Raw genomic sequence first — 14,087 nt, 5'->3', positions numbered from 1 at the left:
CCATTAAGAGATTACTTTTTTGTATTTTAAACTAAGCAAATATTACGGCTTACAGTCATGTGAATACATATTGTACATATTAATATTAATAATAGGCTCCAGCGCCCCCCGCGGCCCCGAAGGGAATAAGCGGTAGAAATGGATGGATGGAATTCTCAGACTCTCAAATGTGTAGTACCTTCTTGCAGTGGCAACAATGTGATTGCTGTGCTCAAGCGGCCACTTCCCAAACTGACCAGGTGGGGGCGCTCCGCCTGGACTTTCAGGGACTTGCCAGTTTCAATCAGATCTAAAGGAGTACCCTGTCCGAATAAAATCAAATATTTCATTAGATTTAAGGTAGGGCTGGGCGATAAAACAATAACAATATATATCGCGATAGACATGTGATCAATATCAATAGAAAATGGGGTCGATAGAACGTTCGATAATTTCACTGAGTTCTGTTAGGGGTGTAGGCAGAAGAAGGGCTTTGGCCTCTCGACCTATCACGGCCGAGCCTGAACCGCAAGGCATTCTGGGAAATGCTAACTGGGGAAAAAAAAGAAAGCAACAACGGCTAGCTGACGACGAGGAGTGAAACGAAACGGGACTATGAACGCGGCAGCACGAGAGGAAATTGTAAATAAAAAAGGAAACGTCACGTCACCAGTTTGGCAGTATTTTGGATTTTTTAAAATCCGATACGAATCAGAGTAATACTGTCTGCAAACTTTGCAAGGTCGTCGTCCCGACCAAGTCTGGGAACACGACAAACTTATTTTAGCACCTGAGCCGCTCTCACCCGCTGGAGTACAGCAGTATCAAACAGCCACAACCATCTACATCAGCCGGTGCAAGTGGAACAGCACCGAAGCGGCAACAACAGACCACCATCGTCTAGATGGTGGTCTGTTGTTGCCGCAGACAGTATTACTCGGCAGCAGTGCCATACGACAAAAATTCAAAACGTTATAAAGAAATAACGGATGCAGTGGTGTATCAATTAGCGAAGGACATGCTACCGCTCAGCATAGTTGAGAAGTCTGGGTACAAGAATCTCATACACGTGCTCGACCCCCGTTATGTTCTACCTGGCCGAAAGCACTTTTCCAAGACAGCTATTCCTAAGCGTTACACAATGTGCAGGGAATCCGTGGAAAAGGAGATACTGAAGTTGGTTTGATTTTTCCATAAATGACTGAAGAGGGTAAGAGGTTTGTTTTGTCACAAATGTTCAGACGCAAGTTTATTCCGATGTTTACAATATTCTGTAAGACATGTTTGTTTTTGCTTGCTTAATGTGACTGTTATTTATTTGCATATATTGTTACCAATATGGCTTTAAAGCCTGAGTTGTACACTACTCATTTCTTAATTACAATACTTTGCACATTTTGTTGGATTAAGCATTTATTTAATGTCAATATTTGCACATCGACCAGTATTTTCATTTATTTGACTGTGTTTCATAATGCTGACCTCGTTCTAAAGGCTAAAGGTTATATTTAAAATAAAAGTATTTAAATTCAGACTTTTTTCTCCTGGTCTTTATTTAGAATAGTTTTTTTTTATTTATTTTTTTATCAATAATTATCGATATCGACTGATATGAAACACTTATATCGTGATACATTTTTTTGTCATATCGCCCAGCCCTAATTTAAGGAATGATACTCAGGTCATAATACATTCAGAACACTGAAATAGCCAGCCTGCACATTTTCCCTCTTGTGAGTGACAAGTAGGCTCAGAGCAACTTTTAGCAGTAAGAGCCCGAGATGTGTCTACTGTCCTTAAAATGAGATGAATGACTCACCTGTAGGACTTTGTGTGTCTCTCGTCCACGCTCCACTCTTTTCCCGCCACCGTGTTCCATGCCGTCTGGCCTGATGTCGGAATTATCTGACACCTGATGATCCTGAAGGCGACAGAGAGATTGATGCACATGGAAATACATGAGCGAACTGGGAATTGTGCTACTACAGTTGTACTACAATGGGAACAGTGGCTTCCATAGAGAGCCTCATGCCCCAGTTATAAACCCACGTGACTCAAACTATTATACTGGCCGATTGTTTCTCCACAGCTTGCTGGGTAGAATGGTGCCACTGATTTACGCTTCAATCCAGGCAGGAATGATAAACATAGATTTGACAGCATGAGTTGTTGTTGGTTGCTGTTTTAAAAAATACAATCCCAGATTTGCTTTGGGTCCACAACACAGACAAGCTCTGCAGGTGCTCGCTTCACATATGAGGGTCACATTTCCTTCACATTGCCAGCCTGCCCTCACCGAAGATGACTCACGGAGGTACAAACTACATCTGCAGACAGATGCAACAGATTACATCCAGCTGTCGGCACATCATGGTCACATCGGAACAACGGGAAATAGCATTCTACAAGAACCAGACACGACTCAAACAGCCACACATGGACACATAAAGATCCAAAAACATTGCATTAAAAACAGGACGTGTTTTCAAAAGCCCATTTGTCAAAAAAAACGATAGAACAATCTAACTTTGTGATTGATGATACATACGATCAACAAATTGACAAAAAAGATAAATATCTTGGGACTAAAATGCCTCTCAATGACTGTAATGCCGTTCTCACCTGATAATTGATCATTGTGAAAGAGACTGAGGGCAGCAGGAAAACGAACCCCTGCAACAAAGTGGAGTCTATGGAGTATTATAATACTTCAGGCTTTGGAGATAATGCAGAGCAACAAGTTACGCTCTGTCTCACGCTGCTGGTAGGGTGGGCTTGCAACAGTTTCATTGTTTGTGACTGGTGCGGCTTTCACTACACAGTAGCAGGAGTTGACTGGGCTTGACGTGCCGAGACAGCTTGTACACGACCCTATGTCTGTCTGGTCTCACGTGGTATGAGACTGTAACCCATTACCTGGAAGACAATAGGCTAGGCGAGGGGACTAACAAGTCAACTCCAAAACTTCCCGAAACCAGAAATGGTGGAAGGTTAGGCTTGGGGCTAGCAACCCCAACCCATAAAAACTCCTTGCTACAGAAACGTTGACGAAAACCAAAAAATCCAAAAGTCTTGGAAAGGAAGTCTCTACGGTTACACAAACCAAAGAGAAAATGACGATGCACTCGGAAAACCGTAAGGAGACGGTGCGTCCGATTCTTCTGACCCCTAGACACTCCACTAACATCGCAACATGGAACATCAGGACCATGTATGCAGGAGGAAAGACAGCAGTCATAGCCGAAGAGATGAGGAAATACAGAATATCTCTCTTGGGTCTGTGCGAAACCAGATGGCTCCAGTCGGGGCAGGTTAAACTGGCCAGTGGTGAGTCCATATTATACTCAGGGCACCCAGAAGACTCTGCACCACATACAGAGGGTGTAGGGTTCATGCTATCCAAAGAAGCTCAGAGGGCCCTCATCAGTTGGGAACCCTTCAACTCAAGGATCATTACTGCAAAATTCCATACCACGCATAAGAAAATAAACCTTCAAGTAGTACAATGCTATGCCCCTACCAACGATGCAGAGGATGAAACAAAGGACAACTTTTACAATCTGCTATACCACATTCTTCAGAAAAAGAAAGGAATGGACATCATGGTCTTAATGGGGGACACGAATGCGAAAATAGGAGGAAATAACAATGGCTATGAGCTGATAATGGGAACGCAAGGGCTTGGAACAATGAATGCAAACGGAGAAAGGTTTGCTACAGCATGTGCAGACAACAGCTTGGTTATTGGAGGTTCCATTTTCCCACACAAGGACATCCACAAAGCAACATGGGTTTCTGCCAACCACACAACTGAAAACCAGATTGATCACATCTGCATTAGCCGGGAATTCAGGCGCTCACTGCTTGATGTCAGAGCGAGAAGAGGAGCTGACGCTGCATCTGACCACCACCTAGTCACAGCAAGATTCCAGTTGAAATTGAAATGCATGAAACAAAGAGGAGGGAGGATCAAATTCAACATACAACAATTCCAAGATATAGGCACTTTGGAACTATACCAAGTCACATTACACAACCGGTTCCAAGCACTACAGGACCAGACAACACAAGCACCAGGAACTGTAGAAGGGATTTGGGAAGGTTTGACGTCCACATGGAAGGAGACCTGTGCAGAAGTGGTAGGGAGAAAAAAGTCCACAAACAAACCTTGGCTATCCACAGAAACCCACAAAAAAGTGAGTGAGAGAAGGGAGAAAAAGGAGGTAGTCAACAGATGCAGAACTAGAGCAGGAAAGGCAGCAGCACAAAGAGAATATGAAGTAGTAAACAAGGATGTGAAGAAGAGTGTCAGAAGGGACAAAAAGAAGTACATCGAGGATCTAGCACAGCAGGCAGAGGAAGCAGCAGGGAAGAACAATCTGAAAGAACTGTATTTTACCACAAAGAAGCTCACCGGCAAATTTAAACAAGCCCAAATGCATAATAAAGACACAGATGGTACACTCCTCACAACCAAGGAAGATCAACTCCAGAGGTGGACTGATCACTTTCAAGACCTACTCAACAGAGAGCCCCCTCAACTGACTGCAGATATTCCACCAGCTCCAATCATGCTTGAAATAAACTGCAACCCCCCCACCAAACTGGAAATCAGGAAGGCCATCAAAGCCCTGAGAGCAGGAAAGGCAGAAGGCCCAGATGAGCTACCAGCAGAAGCTCTCAAAGCAGATATCGAAACATCCTCCAGCATGCTTTTCCATCTCATGCAAGCTATCTGGGAGGAAGAAAATGTCCCATGAGACTGGAAAGATGGCAACATCATAAAGATTCCCAAGAAAGGAGACCTCAGGGAGTGTAAAAACTACAGGGGTATTATGCTCCTCTCAACGCCAGGGAAGGTGCTTAACCACATACTACTAGAAAGGATGCGGAAATTGGTCGATGCACAACTGAGGGATAACCAGGCCGGTTTCAGAAATGGAAGATCTTGTGCTGACCGAATTGCCTCCCTCAGGATTATAATAGAACAATCCATGGAATGGAACTCACCAGTATATATTAATTTCATAGACTTTGAAAAGGCGTTTGACAGTGTCGACCGTGAGACACTGTGGAAGCTGATGGCACACTATGGCATCCCACTAAAGCTCATCAACATCATCAAGACCACCTACCAAGGGATGCGATGTCGTGTCCTACATGACGGATGCCCATCGGAGGCCTTCGGGGTCCTGACTGGGGTGCGGCAAGGATGTCTGCTCTCGCCTTTCCTTTTCCTCCTCTGTATTGACTGGACCATGAACCAAACAACCAAAAACAGTGAAACCGGCATACAGTGGAGCCTTACCGAACAACTAGAGGACCTAGACTTTGCAGACGATCTAGCTCTCCTGGCTCACACTTACCAACAGATGCAGGACAAATCACAAAAACTACAAAGAACTGCTGCATTTCTTGGGCTTAAGATCAATTCACAAAAAACAAAGGTCATGCGTATCAATAACAAGAACAATACACCAATAACAATGGACCATAATCAATTAGAGGAGGTAGTCCGTTTTACATACTTGGGGAGCATAATCAGTGTAGATCAGGGGTCACCAACCTTTTTGAAACCAAGGGCTACTTCTTGGGTACTGATTAATGCGAAGGGCTACCAGTTAGATACACACTTAAATAAATTGCCAGAAGTAGCCAATTTGCTCAATTTACCTTTAACTCTGTTATTATTAATAATTAATGATATTTATCTTTGTGGAAACACTGATCATCTTAATGATTTCTCACAATAAATATATATAGAAACAGATAAATATCAATATGCAACACTTTATTTATATATTTTCTCTAAGTGCACATTTTTCAAATTGAACATTTTCAAATGATCACTTCTAAGACAGTCTTGTGAAATCACAATATCCCATTTTAACTAGCTAGCCACTAACATTTTTTTAACAAATCATGAATTACTTTGCACCATGTTTGTACAAATAATAACTCATGTAAAATACAAAAGTAAACTCTCAAATTTTTAAATCATGTCACACTTTGAACTGGACACCAAATCTGTTATCTGTTTCTTTGTCAGTTAGTGGGAAGCCTGGCATTGCATGCTGTTAACTAGTGTGTTGTACTCTGGTGTGTAACTTGACACTGCAACTCTGAGTGAGTCTTGCAGATGTGCATCAGTGAGGTGTGTTCTGTGTTTGTTCTTGATGGAGTTTATGTCAGAAAAGGCTGATTCACAAAGATAAGATTTTTCCTCATTGTTTGCGGAACCTTCTTAATCTTTTGGACATATTTTCACAGCAATCTGGCCTTAAGCTTAATTATGATAAATGTAAAATGTTAAGGATCGGAAATCTAAAGGGAACGTCCTTTCGAATGGAATGCAAGGTGCCTGTTTTGTGGACAGATGGACCAGTTAACATACTTGGTGTTGTTGTCCCAGAAAATCTGGAAGATCTAGGCTCAGCAAATTATGATAATCGACTAAGAAAGCTGGACAAAATTATGCAATTATGGAAAGGGAAATCCCTAACCTTGTATGGTAAAATGTCTATTGCCAACTCGTTAATTATTCCTCAATTATTTATTAGTTTTTGTCATTACCAGCTCTATCACAAAACTTTTTTTAAGATTTATGAGCGGAGGGTCTTCGATTTTGTCTGGAACGGCAAACCAGAAAAGATTAAAAGAAAGGTTTTGTACAAAGAGTATGAATATGGGGGCCTGAAACTTCTCAACCTTGAAGCTATGTGTCTGTTTTTAAAAGCATCAATTGTTCCAAAGATGTATTTAAACATTGAGTGGTACACAAATGTCCTGTATGGACAAAAAACATGAACTGTATCAAAAGAAATTGTATCCTTTTTTACAAGTGATCCCCTCCCAGAGAGTCTGCTGGGAAACATGGCGGGGTTCATAAAGGAAATAATCCACTCATAGTGGTGTTTTCAATTTTATGTGCCAGAAAAAAGAGACGATATTTTGCAGCAGTTAATATGGATGAAATCTAATATTGTAATAGATGGAAAGCCTTTCTTTTGGAAAAATATGTTTGAAAGAGGAATCATTTTTGTCAATGATATTATCAATGAGAATGGTAAAATTATGAAGTATGATGAATTTAGAGCTATGTATGGTGATGCTTGCTCAAGCTTTTCATTTTATCAACTAACTGGAGTAATTGGGAAAAGATGGAAACAAATAATTAATTGTGGAACTACGAAATTATTAGTTTGTAAACCTCTAATAAGAAATTCTAGTTGGCAAAAAGGAACTAAAATAAATAGAAAAATATATAATTTTTATTTAATAAAGAAATCTTTGAAGGCTGCCTCATACAACACAAATGGAAAATGGGAGGACTTTTTTGACTGCCCGTTGCCATGGGATGCCATATTCAAACTAATCTATAAAACCACTATCGATGTGCAAAATCGTTATTTTCAAATTAAAATTATTTATAACTTCTTACCCACAGCGAAAATGTTAAAATTATGGAATATGACAGAGTCAGATGATTGCCGATTTTGTTGTCAGGAGCCTGAATCCACCCTGCATTTGTTTTGGTATTGTCATATTGTGTCTTTGTTTTGGGTGGAAGTTGAAAAAATGTGTTTAAGGATTGGTGTGTTTATGAAGCTTAATGTGGTTTCTGTTATTTTAGGAGAGTTCATTGACAATCATGATTTAGTCAATTTAATTATAGTACTCGGTAAAATGTTTATTTTTAAGGCCAAAAACAGATATTCACTTAGTATTACTTTCTTTAAAACATTTATTCAGTATGTTCTAATTTTAGAAAGTTACATGGTTGAAAACGATAATGATGCCAAAAAACATTAAAAAAAAGATGAGAAGTCCTCAAAGGCTTATTTTGAAAGTATAATTATGTTTATAGATTATATGATATCTGTTGTTGTGTTCCCTAATTTGAGTGACCTGGACATAATCTGGACTGTACATAAATGCTTATTTTGAAAATGTAATTTTGTTTATAAATTATATGCAATCTGTTGTGTTCCCTAATTTTTTTCTGTGTACATGAATGAAGGTGTGTGTTGCTGAGTCCGACTTGGACATTATCTGGACTGGGCCTGGTTTAAAAAACCCTTTAAACAAATCTAATTTCATTGACAACCTGGTCTGTTGAAGATAAGGCCCTTTTTTTAAAAATAAAATAAAATAAGATAAATAAATAAAAAACATTTTCTTGGAGAAAAAAAAGAAAGTAAAACAATATAAAAATAATTACATAAAAAATGGTAATTAATGAAAATGGTAGTGGACTAGCAGCCTATACAATCATGTGTGCTTCAGGGACTGTGTCCCTTGCAGATGTGTTGTCTATGTTGTGGGAACCAGAATATTGGTAGCAGAAAGAAATAACCCCTTTTGTGTGAGTGGGTGTGGATGAGTGTGCATGGGGGAGGTTGTTTGGGTTGATGCACTGATTGAAAGTGTATCTTGTGTTTTTTCTATTTAGATTTAATTTTTTTTTTTTAAATAATAATAATAATAATTTTTTTTTTTTTTTTTTTTTTTTAGAACAGGCCCGCGGGCGACTCATCTGGTCCTTACGGGCGACATGGTGCCCGCGGGCACCGCGTTGGTGAGCCCTGGTGTAGATGGAGGAGCAGATGAAGATGTCAAATCCAGAATAGGGAAAGCAAGAACATCATTCAACTTACTAAACAAAATATGGAGAGCAAAAAACATTTCTCTCAATACCAAATTGAAAATATTTAACTGAAATGTCAAATCCATCCTGCTGTACGGATCAGAAACATGGAAAACCACCAATAGCATACTCAATAAACTACAGACATTCGTAAACCGTTGCCTCCGTCGGGTCCTAGGAGTCTACTGGCCAGACACTATCACCAATGCCAACCTGTGGGAACTCACCAAACAAGAACCAGTGGAACTGCAAATCAGGAGAAGGAAGTGGAGCTGGATAGGCCACACACTCAGAAAACCAAATAAATCAATCACCAAACAGGCACTAACATGGAACCCACAGGGAAAAAGAAACAGAGGGAGACCAAGAACAACCTGGAGAAGAAGCACGGAACAGGAGATGAGGGCTGAGGGGCTGTCATGGCAACAACTCGACCGAAGGGCACAAGACCGGAATGGATGGAAGGCTTTCGTCGGCGGCCTATGTTCCTCAGGGAATACTAAGGCCTAAGTAAGTAACAAGTTACGCTAACATCAACATTTTCTCAAAGTTACAGTGGTGGGAGAACAAATCTGCTCGACCGACAAGCATTTAAAAGTCACTCATATGATATTAGCTTGCCTTCCTTGGAAGCTCTGCATGGGCAGGTACTCGAACGATAGTATTGACGAAACCTGAATACAAGATGAACTCTCATTTTCAACACAAAACATGGCTTTTTTTAAAAAAACTATGAAATAAACTAATTTAGATGAATGTTTTGGGGATGTGGGAAGAAGTCAGAGTAACTACCTGGGAAAATCCCACGCAAACACAGGGAGAACATGCAAAGTCCACATTAAGATGCCCAAACAGATTCAAACCTTCAATCTCCTGAGGCCAACATGCTAATAACCACTCGGTCACCCTTCGGTCCTATACTAATACAGCTGATTTTATTTTGATGCATATAGCATCAGTGTGGATGACAATACAATGACTGGCTGACAAGACTGATGTTGTGGGGGGGGGAAAGCCTAAAACCAAGCACAGCTGCTGCTGTCCTTATATAGCCTGCACTGGCTGAGACAAGAGGGCGTTGTGTCTGCGTATGATGTCACTTTAGATTAGAGCACTGGGCGAAACCGCTGTAGGTGACAACCCCATCCAGTGTGTTGCAAGTGTGACTGTCTGAGTGGACCCAGTGACTCAGAGAACAGACATTGCACTGACACCGGAGCCCTCGCGCCTCTCCTGCCAGCCCCCATGCACGCCACATAGTCTCACACCGATAGTGCGGCCGGTGTGTCTTGTCTTTGCGACTCACAAACTGTACGCACATACATATGTTCCCGCCACCTCCCACAAGGTCCTTGTAACGAACACACCCAAAGCCAGAGTTTCAAATGTGAGGCTTCTACAGCAACCTGTCATTATTGGGCCAGTAATGTCCTTCAGAGCGGCCATGAGCTTCTGAAAATAGACACCACCAGCCGCACAGTCTGGGCTGACTTTTAAAGAGAAATCCCATCTGCTGAGGGTGACAAAGCAAGAACGGAGTAAAATATATACTTTGAATTATGAATTACAAAAACAGTCATAGCAGCAAAGGGAGTAGCAGTAATAGTAGCTATAAAAACATACTTTTCTTCTTTATACTGATCCACATGCACCACCTACCATCTCTTTATTGTGGCTGAATCCCAAAACAGGGTACATCCATGAGTCAGTGTGCAGCTCAGTGTTCCACAAAGCACTGTCCACATTGTTGTTTATGTCTTGTCTGAAGCTGTTTCCATTCTCCCACTGAGCTCCTCGACTATTTCCCTCCTCCCAGCCTCTTCTCCTCCCATCCTGGTGCAGAATTACTTGCACGACCTCCAGTAGAAGTTTTTACTTCTTCTTCCTTTGAAGACAGATCCATGTGACCAAAAAACTGTCAAGGACCACCACAGTATTCAGGGAGGGCTTCAGTCAAACACTCTCCTATGAGTTTTATGGTAAGCAGGTGGATTGAGGATACAGGATTGGAAGAACATGTGTAGGAGTTAACGGAAAAAAATACTTCCTGACCCTGTGTTTGATGAGACAACAAGGGGTATTTCCACTTATATTGATCATCCATGCTGACATAATAATGCATGATGGGACAGAGAGAACTACCCCAGGAAGTGAGCAAAACACATGCTCTATCTTTCCAGGCGTCCCCCAGGAAATGACCGGGCTCAGAGGTCAATGAAGAGAGTGGAAGTGAGTGGGAGAATGAGCCCACTATGGGTCGCTCATTTCATTTCCCATGGTTAGGGCCAGGGAGGAGATGGAAGAAATGAAACAGATGATGAGTCGCGAAGGAAAACAACACAAACAGAAAGAAGCTAAGTAACCGGCAGACCGTATAGTAAAGCAAAGTCGCTTGTGATGTTGTTGAGGCCGGAAAGCCCCGAAGAAATTATTTAATAAAGTAAGTACACCCGCACATATCAGTACTAATACATTAGACTAGGATAGACTTCATTTATTCCACAATGGAGAAATTATGTGGTTGCAGTGCAGATACAAAAGTCCACAAAAAATAAGATAACAACTTATGAAAACAAGAAGTAAACATAAAAGAACACAAAATACTCAAAAGACATTAAAAACACAGAGCTGGTGCAACCAGATGCCACTTTAGTGGTGCCATTTCTACATATAGCTACAAAGGAAAAACACAACAAAAAAGGAAAATAATTACCAATAAATAATACATATTGCGTACATACAATTATACATAGACAAAAAAACACCATTTCAACACCCACATACACAACATTGGCCTCTAGGGCGCTCCACGCCATTGTCTGCTGCGGTGGGGTTGCCGCACGGCCAGAGACAGGAACTAACCCAACAAAGCAACCAAGAGAGTCGACTGCGTTCAAGGCTGCCTACTAGTCCTTGGCCAATGTCCAATTCGCACGGATGAGCAACAATCCGTCCAGTGAGACCTGAGTGTTAACTTGTCGGACATTATTTGTATGTATTATTTGGAAATTTTCGTGTACTTGGTGATCCACAAAGTTTTTTTTACAAATAGTGATCTCATTGTTAATGCATATGGAACAGGATATGGGATATGGCACCACCTTGTGGAATGTTTACAATGAAAACATAAACAAAATTATCAATCAATCAATCAATGTTTATTTATATAGCCCTAAATCATAAGTGTCTCAAATGGCTGTACAAGCCACAACGACATCCTCGGTACAGAGCCCACATACGGGCAAGGAAAACTCACCCCAGTGGGACGTCAATGTGAATGACTATGAGAAACCTTGGAGAGGACCGCATATGTGGGTAACCCCCCCCTCTAGGGGAGACCGAAAGCAATGGATGTCGAGTGGGTCTGACATAATATTGTGAAAGTCCAACACATCAGCGAAAGTCCAGTCCATGGTGGGGCCAGCAGGAACCATAAATCATTAATGTTTCAGAATAATAATTCCCTATTTATTTTTATCCAAATCTCATAAGTGCTATCTTTGATTGTGTTCTTGATAAAAACAAGTGATTTCTTAAAAAATAATAATAACCAGCCAGTATTCTGAATGGCATACTTGGGGAGCATAATCAGTGTAGATGGAGGGGCAGATGAAGATGTCAAATCCAGAATAGGGAAAGCAAGAACATCATTCAACATACTAAACAAAATCTGGAGAGCAAAAAACATTTCTCTCAAACCAAACTGAAAATCTTTAACTCAAATGTCAAATCCATCCTTCTGTACGGATCAGAAACATGGAAAAACCCCAATAGCATACACACTAAACTACAGACATTTACAAACCGTTGCCTCCGTCGGGTCCTAGGAGTCTACTGGCCAGCAGTGTTGGGACTAACGCGTTACTAAGTAACGCGTTACTGTAACGCCGTTAGTTTCGGCGGTAACTAGTAATTTAACGCGTTATTTTTTTTATATACAGTAACTCAGTTACCGTTACTGCATGATGCGTTACTGCGTTATTTTACGTTATTTGTATGTAGTATCGGCTAGAAACTGAAGATCTGAGTGTGTTTTATTGGAGCGTTCCGGTGGAAAAGAAGAGGCGTGCTTTCCCCCACCCACAGAAAGCACGCCTCCCCGCAGGGGAGACGTTCCTCCAGAGCCGTACTTCGGGTCTGTTGTAACTTATGGGTTATATAGTTCATGTGTAATGATCATTCCTAATTTGCATGTTTGATTTGATTGCTGATAAATTGATCTGTTAATATTTACAGCTAAAAAGAGTTAAAAGGGAATTGATTTGAATTATACATGTATTTGATATTGATTATTTGAGAAACACTGACATTGAATTGAGTTGTTTCTACTCAATAGCCTAACAAAGGGTAAACTAAAAGACTGCATGTTCCACAATGCATTGCCGCAAACCGGATGTTAGAAAGACCGGGAGCAGGTGCATTGTGGTTGTTGAGATGAGAATTACGAGCCTACGGGTGATGAATGAATGACAGATAAGTTATAAAGATCGTTTTGTACCGTTTGTATCCCCATTTTTTTCTTATATAAAGTTCAACTTTATTACACATTTCGACGTCCTGTCCAATACTTTGACCGTAGTTAATCTACAGGGTCTAACAACCTTCACTTTACCCGGAAGAGGGTCTTTACAGCTGAGGGTGAATGACGAGCCCGGCGGTTTGTTGCAACTTTGTGACTTTATTGCACGCAGCCATCCACCAAGCTAGAGCACCTACACGCACTCACTGTCGCCGCTCCCTCACCTCTCTCGCCCACTCACTCACTGACGTCACTCACCTCTCATGCTGTCATATCTTAAAGAGCCACACACACACACACATACGCTACTCTCATAACAACTAACAAGACATCATGGCGAAGCCAGAAGTCGAGTTTTTTAACATGGAGACATTCTCAATACTTTTCTTTTGTCGAGCACAAAGAAAATAACATTTTAGTTAAATGTAAGTTGTGTCTTGGATCAAAGATCCTATCTACTTAGAGTTAAAGTTAAAGTGCCATTATGTTGCAGCTATTTAAAATAGTTTTGTCAATTTTTTCTGGCCTGAAATAAATTGGCCCTTTGAAACATATCTTTGTCTTTGTGTGTTGTATGTAGACCACATTGCTTTCTGAGTTCAGTGATGCACATGCATGTTAGGTTGATCAACAGATTGTATTATTCTCCAGTGCAATAACAGTACTGAAATGAAGGCTAAAAGGGCATTAATGGGAGCCTTAAAAAAAGGGGGGGGGGGGGAGAAGTAACTAAATAGTTACTTTTCACAGTAACGCATTACTTTTTGGTGTAAGTAACTGAGTTAGTAACTGAGTTACTTTTGAAATAAAGTAACTAGTAATTGTAACTAGTTACTGGTTTTCAGTAACTAACCCAACACTGCTGGCCAGACACCATCACCAATGCCAACCTGTGGGAACTCATCAAACAAAAACCAGTGGAATTGCAAATCAGGAGAAGGA

At 40.9% G+C, this 14,087-nt stretch overlaps 1 protein-coding gene across 15 annotated transcripts in view; it reads right to left on the bottom strand.

Moving 5' to 3' along the window:
- The window catches only part of phldb1a (pleckstrin homology-like domain, family B, member 1a), a 76,043-nt gene that overhangs the window by 50,637 nt on the left and 11,319 nt on the right, over positions 1–14,087 (bottom strand). For 6 of the 15 annotated variants that reach the window (XM_062047770.1, XM_062047776.1, XM_062047771.1 and 3 more), the window contains 2 exons: positions 1,799–1,900; positions 179–302 (listed from right to left, as the gene is read on the bottom strand). In XM_062047770.1, coding sequence (XP_061903754.1) covers positions 179–302; positions 1,799–1,900 — 226 coding nt within the window. Of the gene's footprint in view, positions 1–178; positions 303–1,798; positions 1,901–10,285; positions 10,535–14,087 lie in introns of those variants that run through there. The other 9 variants (XM_062047769.1, XM_062047779.1, XM_062047781.1 and 6 more) reach the window with 6 other exon arrangements.

The sequence above is a fragment of the Entelurus aequoreus genome, linkage group LG05 (genome assembly GCF_033978785.1).
Source record: "Entelurus aequoreus isolate RoL-2023_Sb linkage group LG05, RoL_Eaeq_v1.1, whole genome shotgun sequence".
Taxonomy (NCBI): Eukaryota; Metazoa; Chordata; class Actinopteri; order Syngnathiformes; family Syngnathidae; genus Entelurus; species Entelurus aequoreus.
The sequence above is the reverse complement of the archived record's forward strand: the minus strand, read 5'-3'. Positions and strand labels throughout refer to the sequence as shown.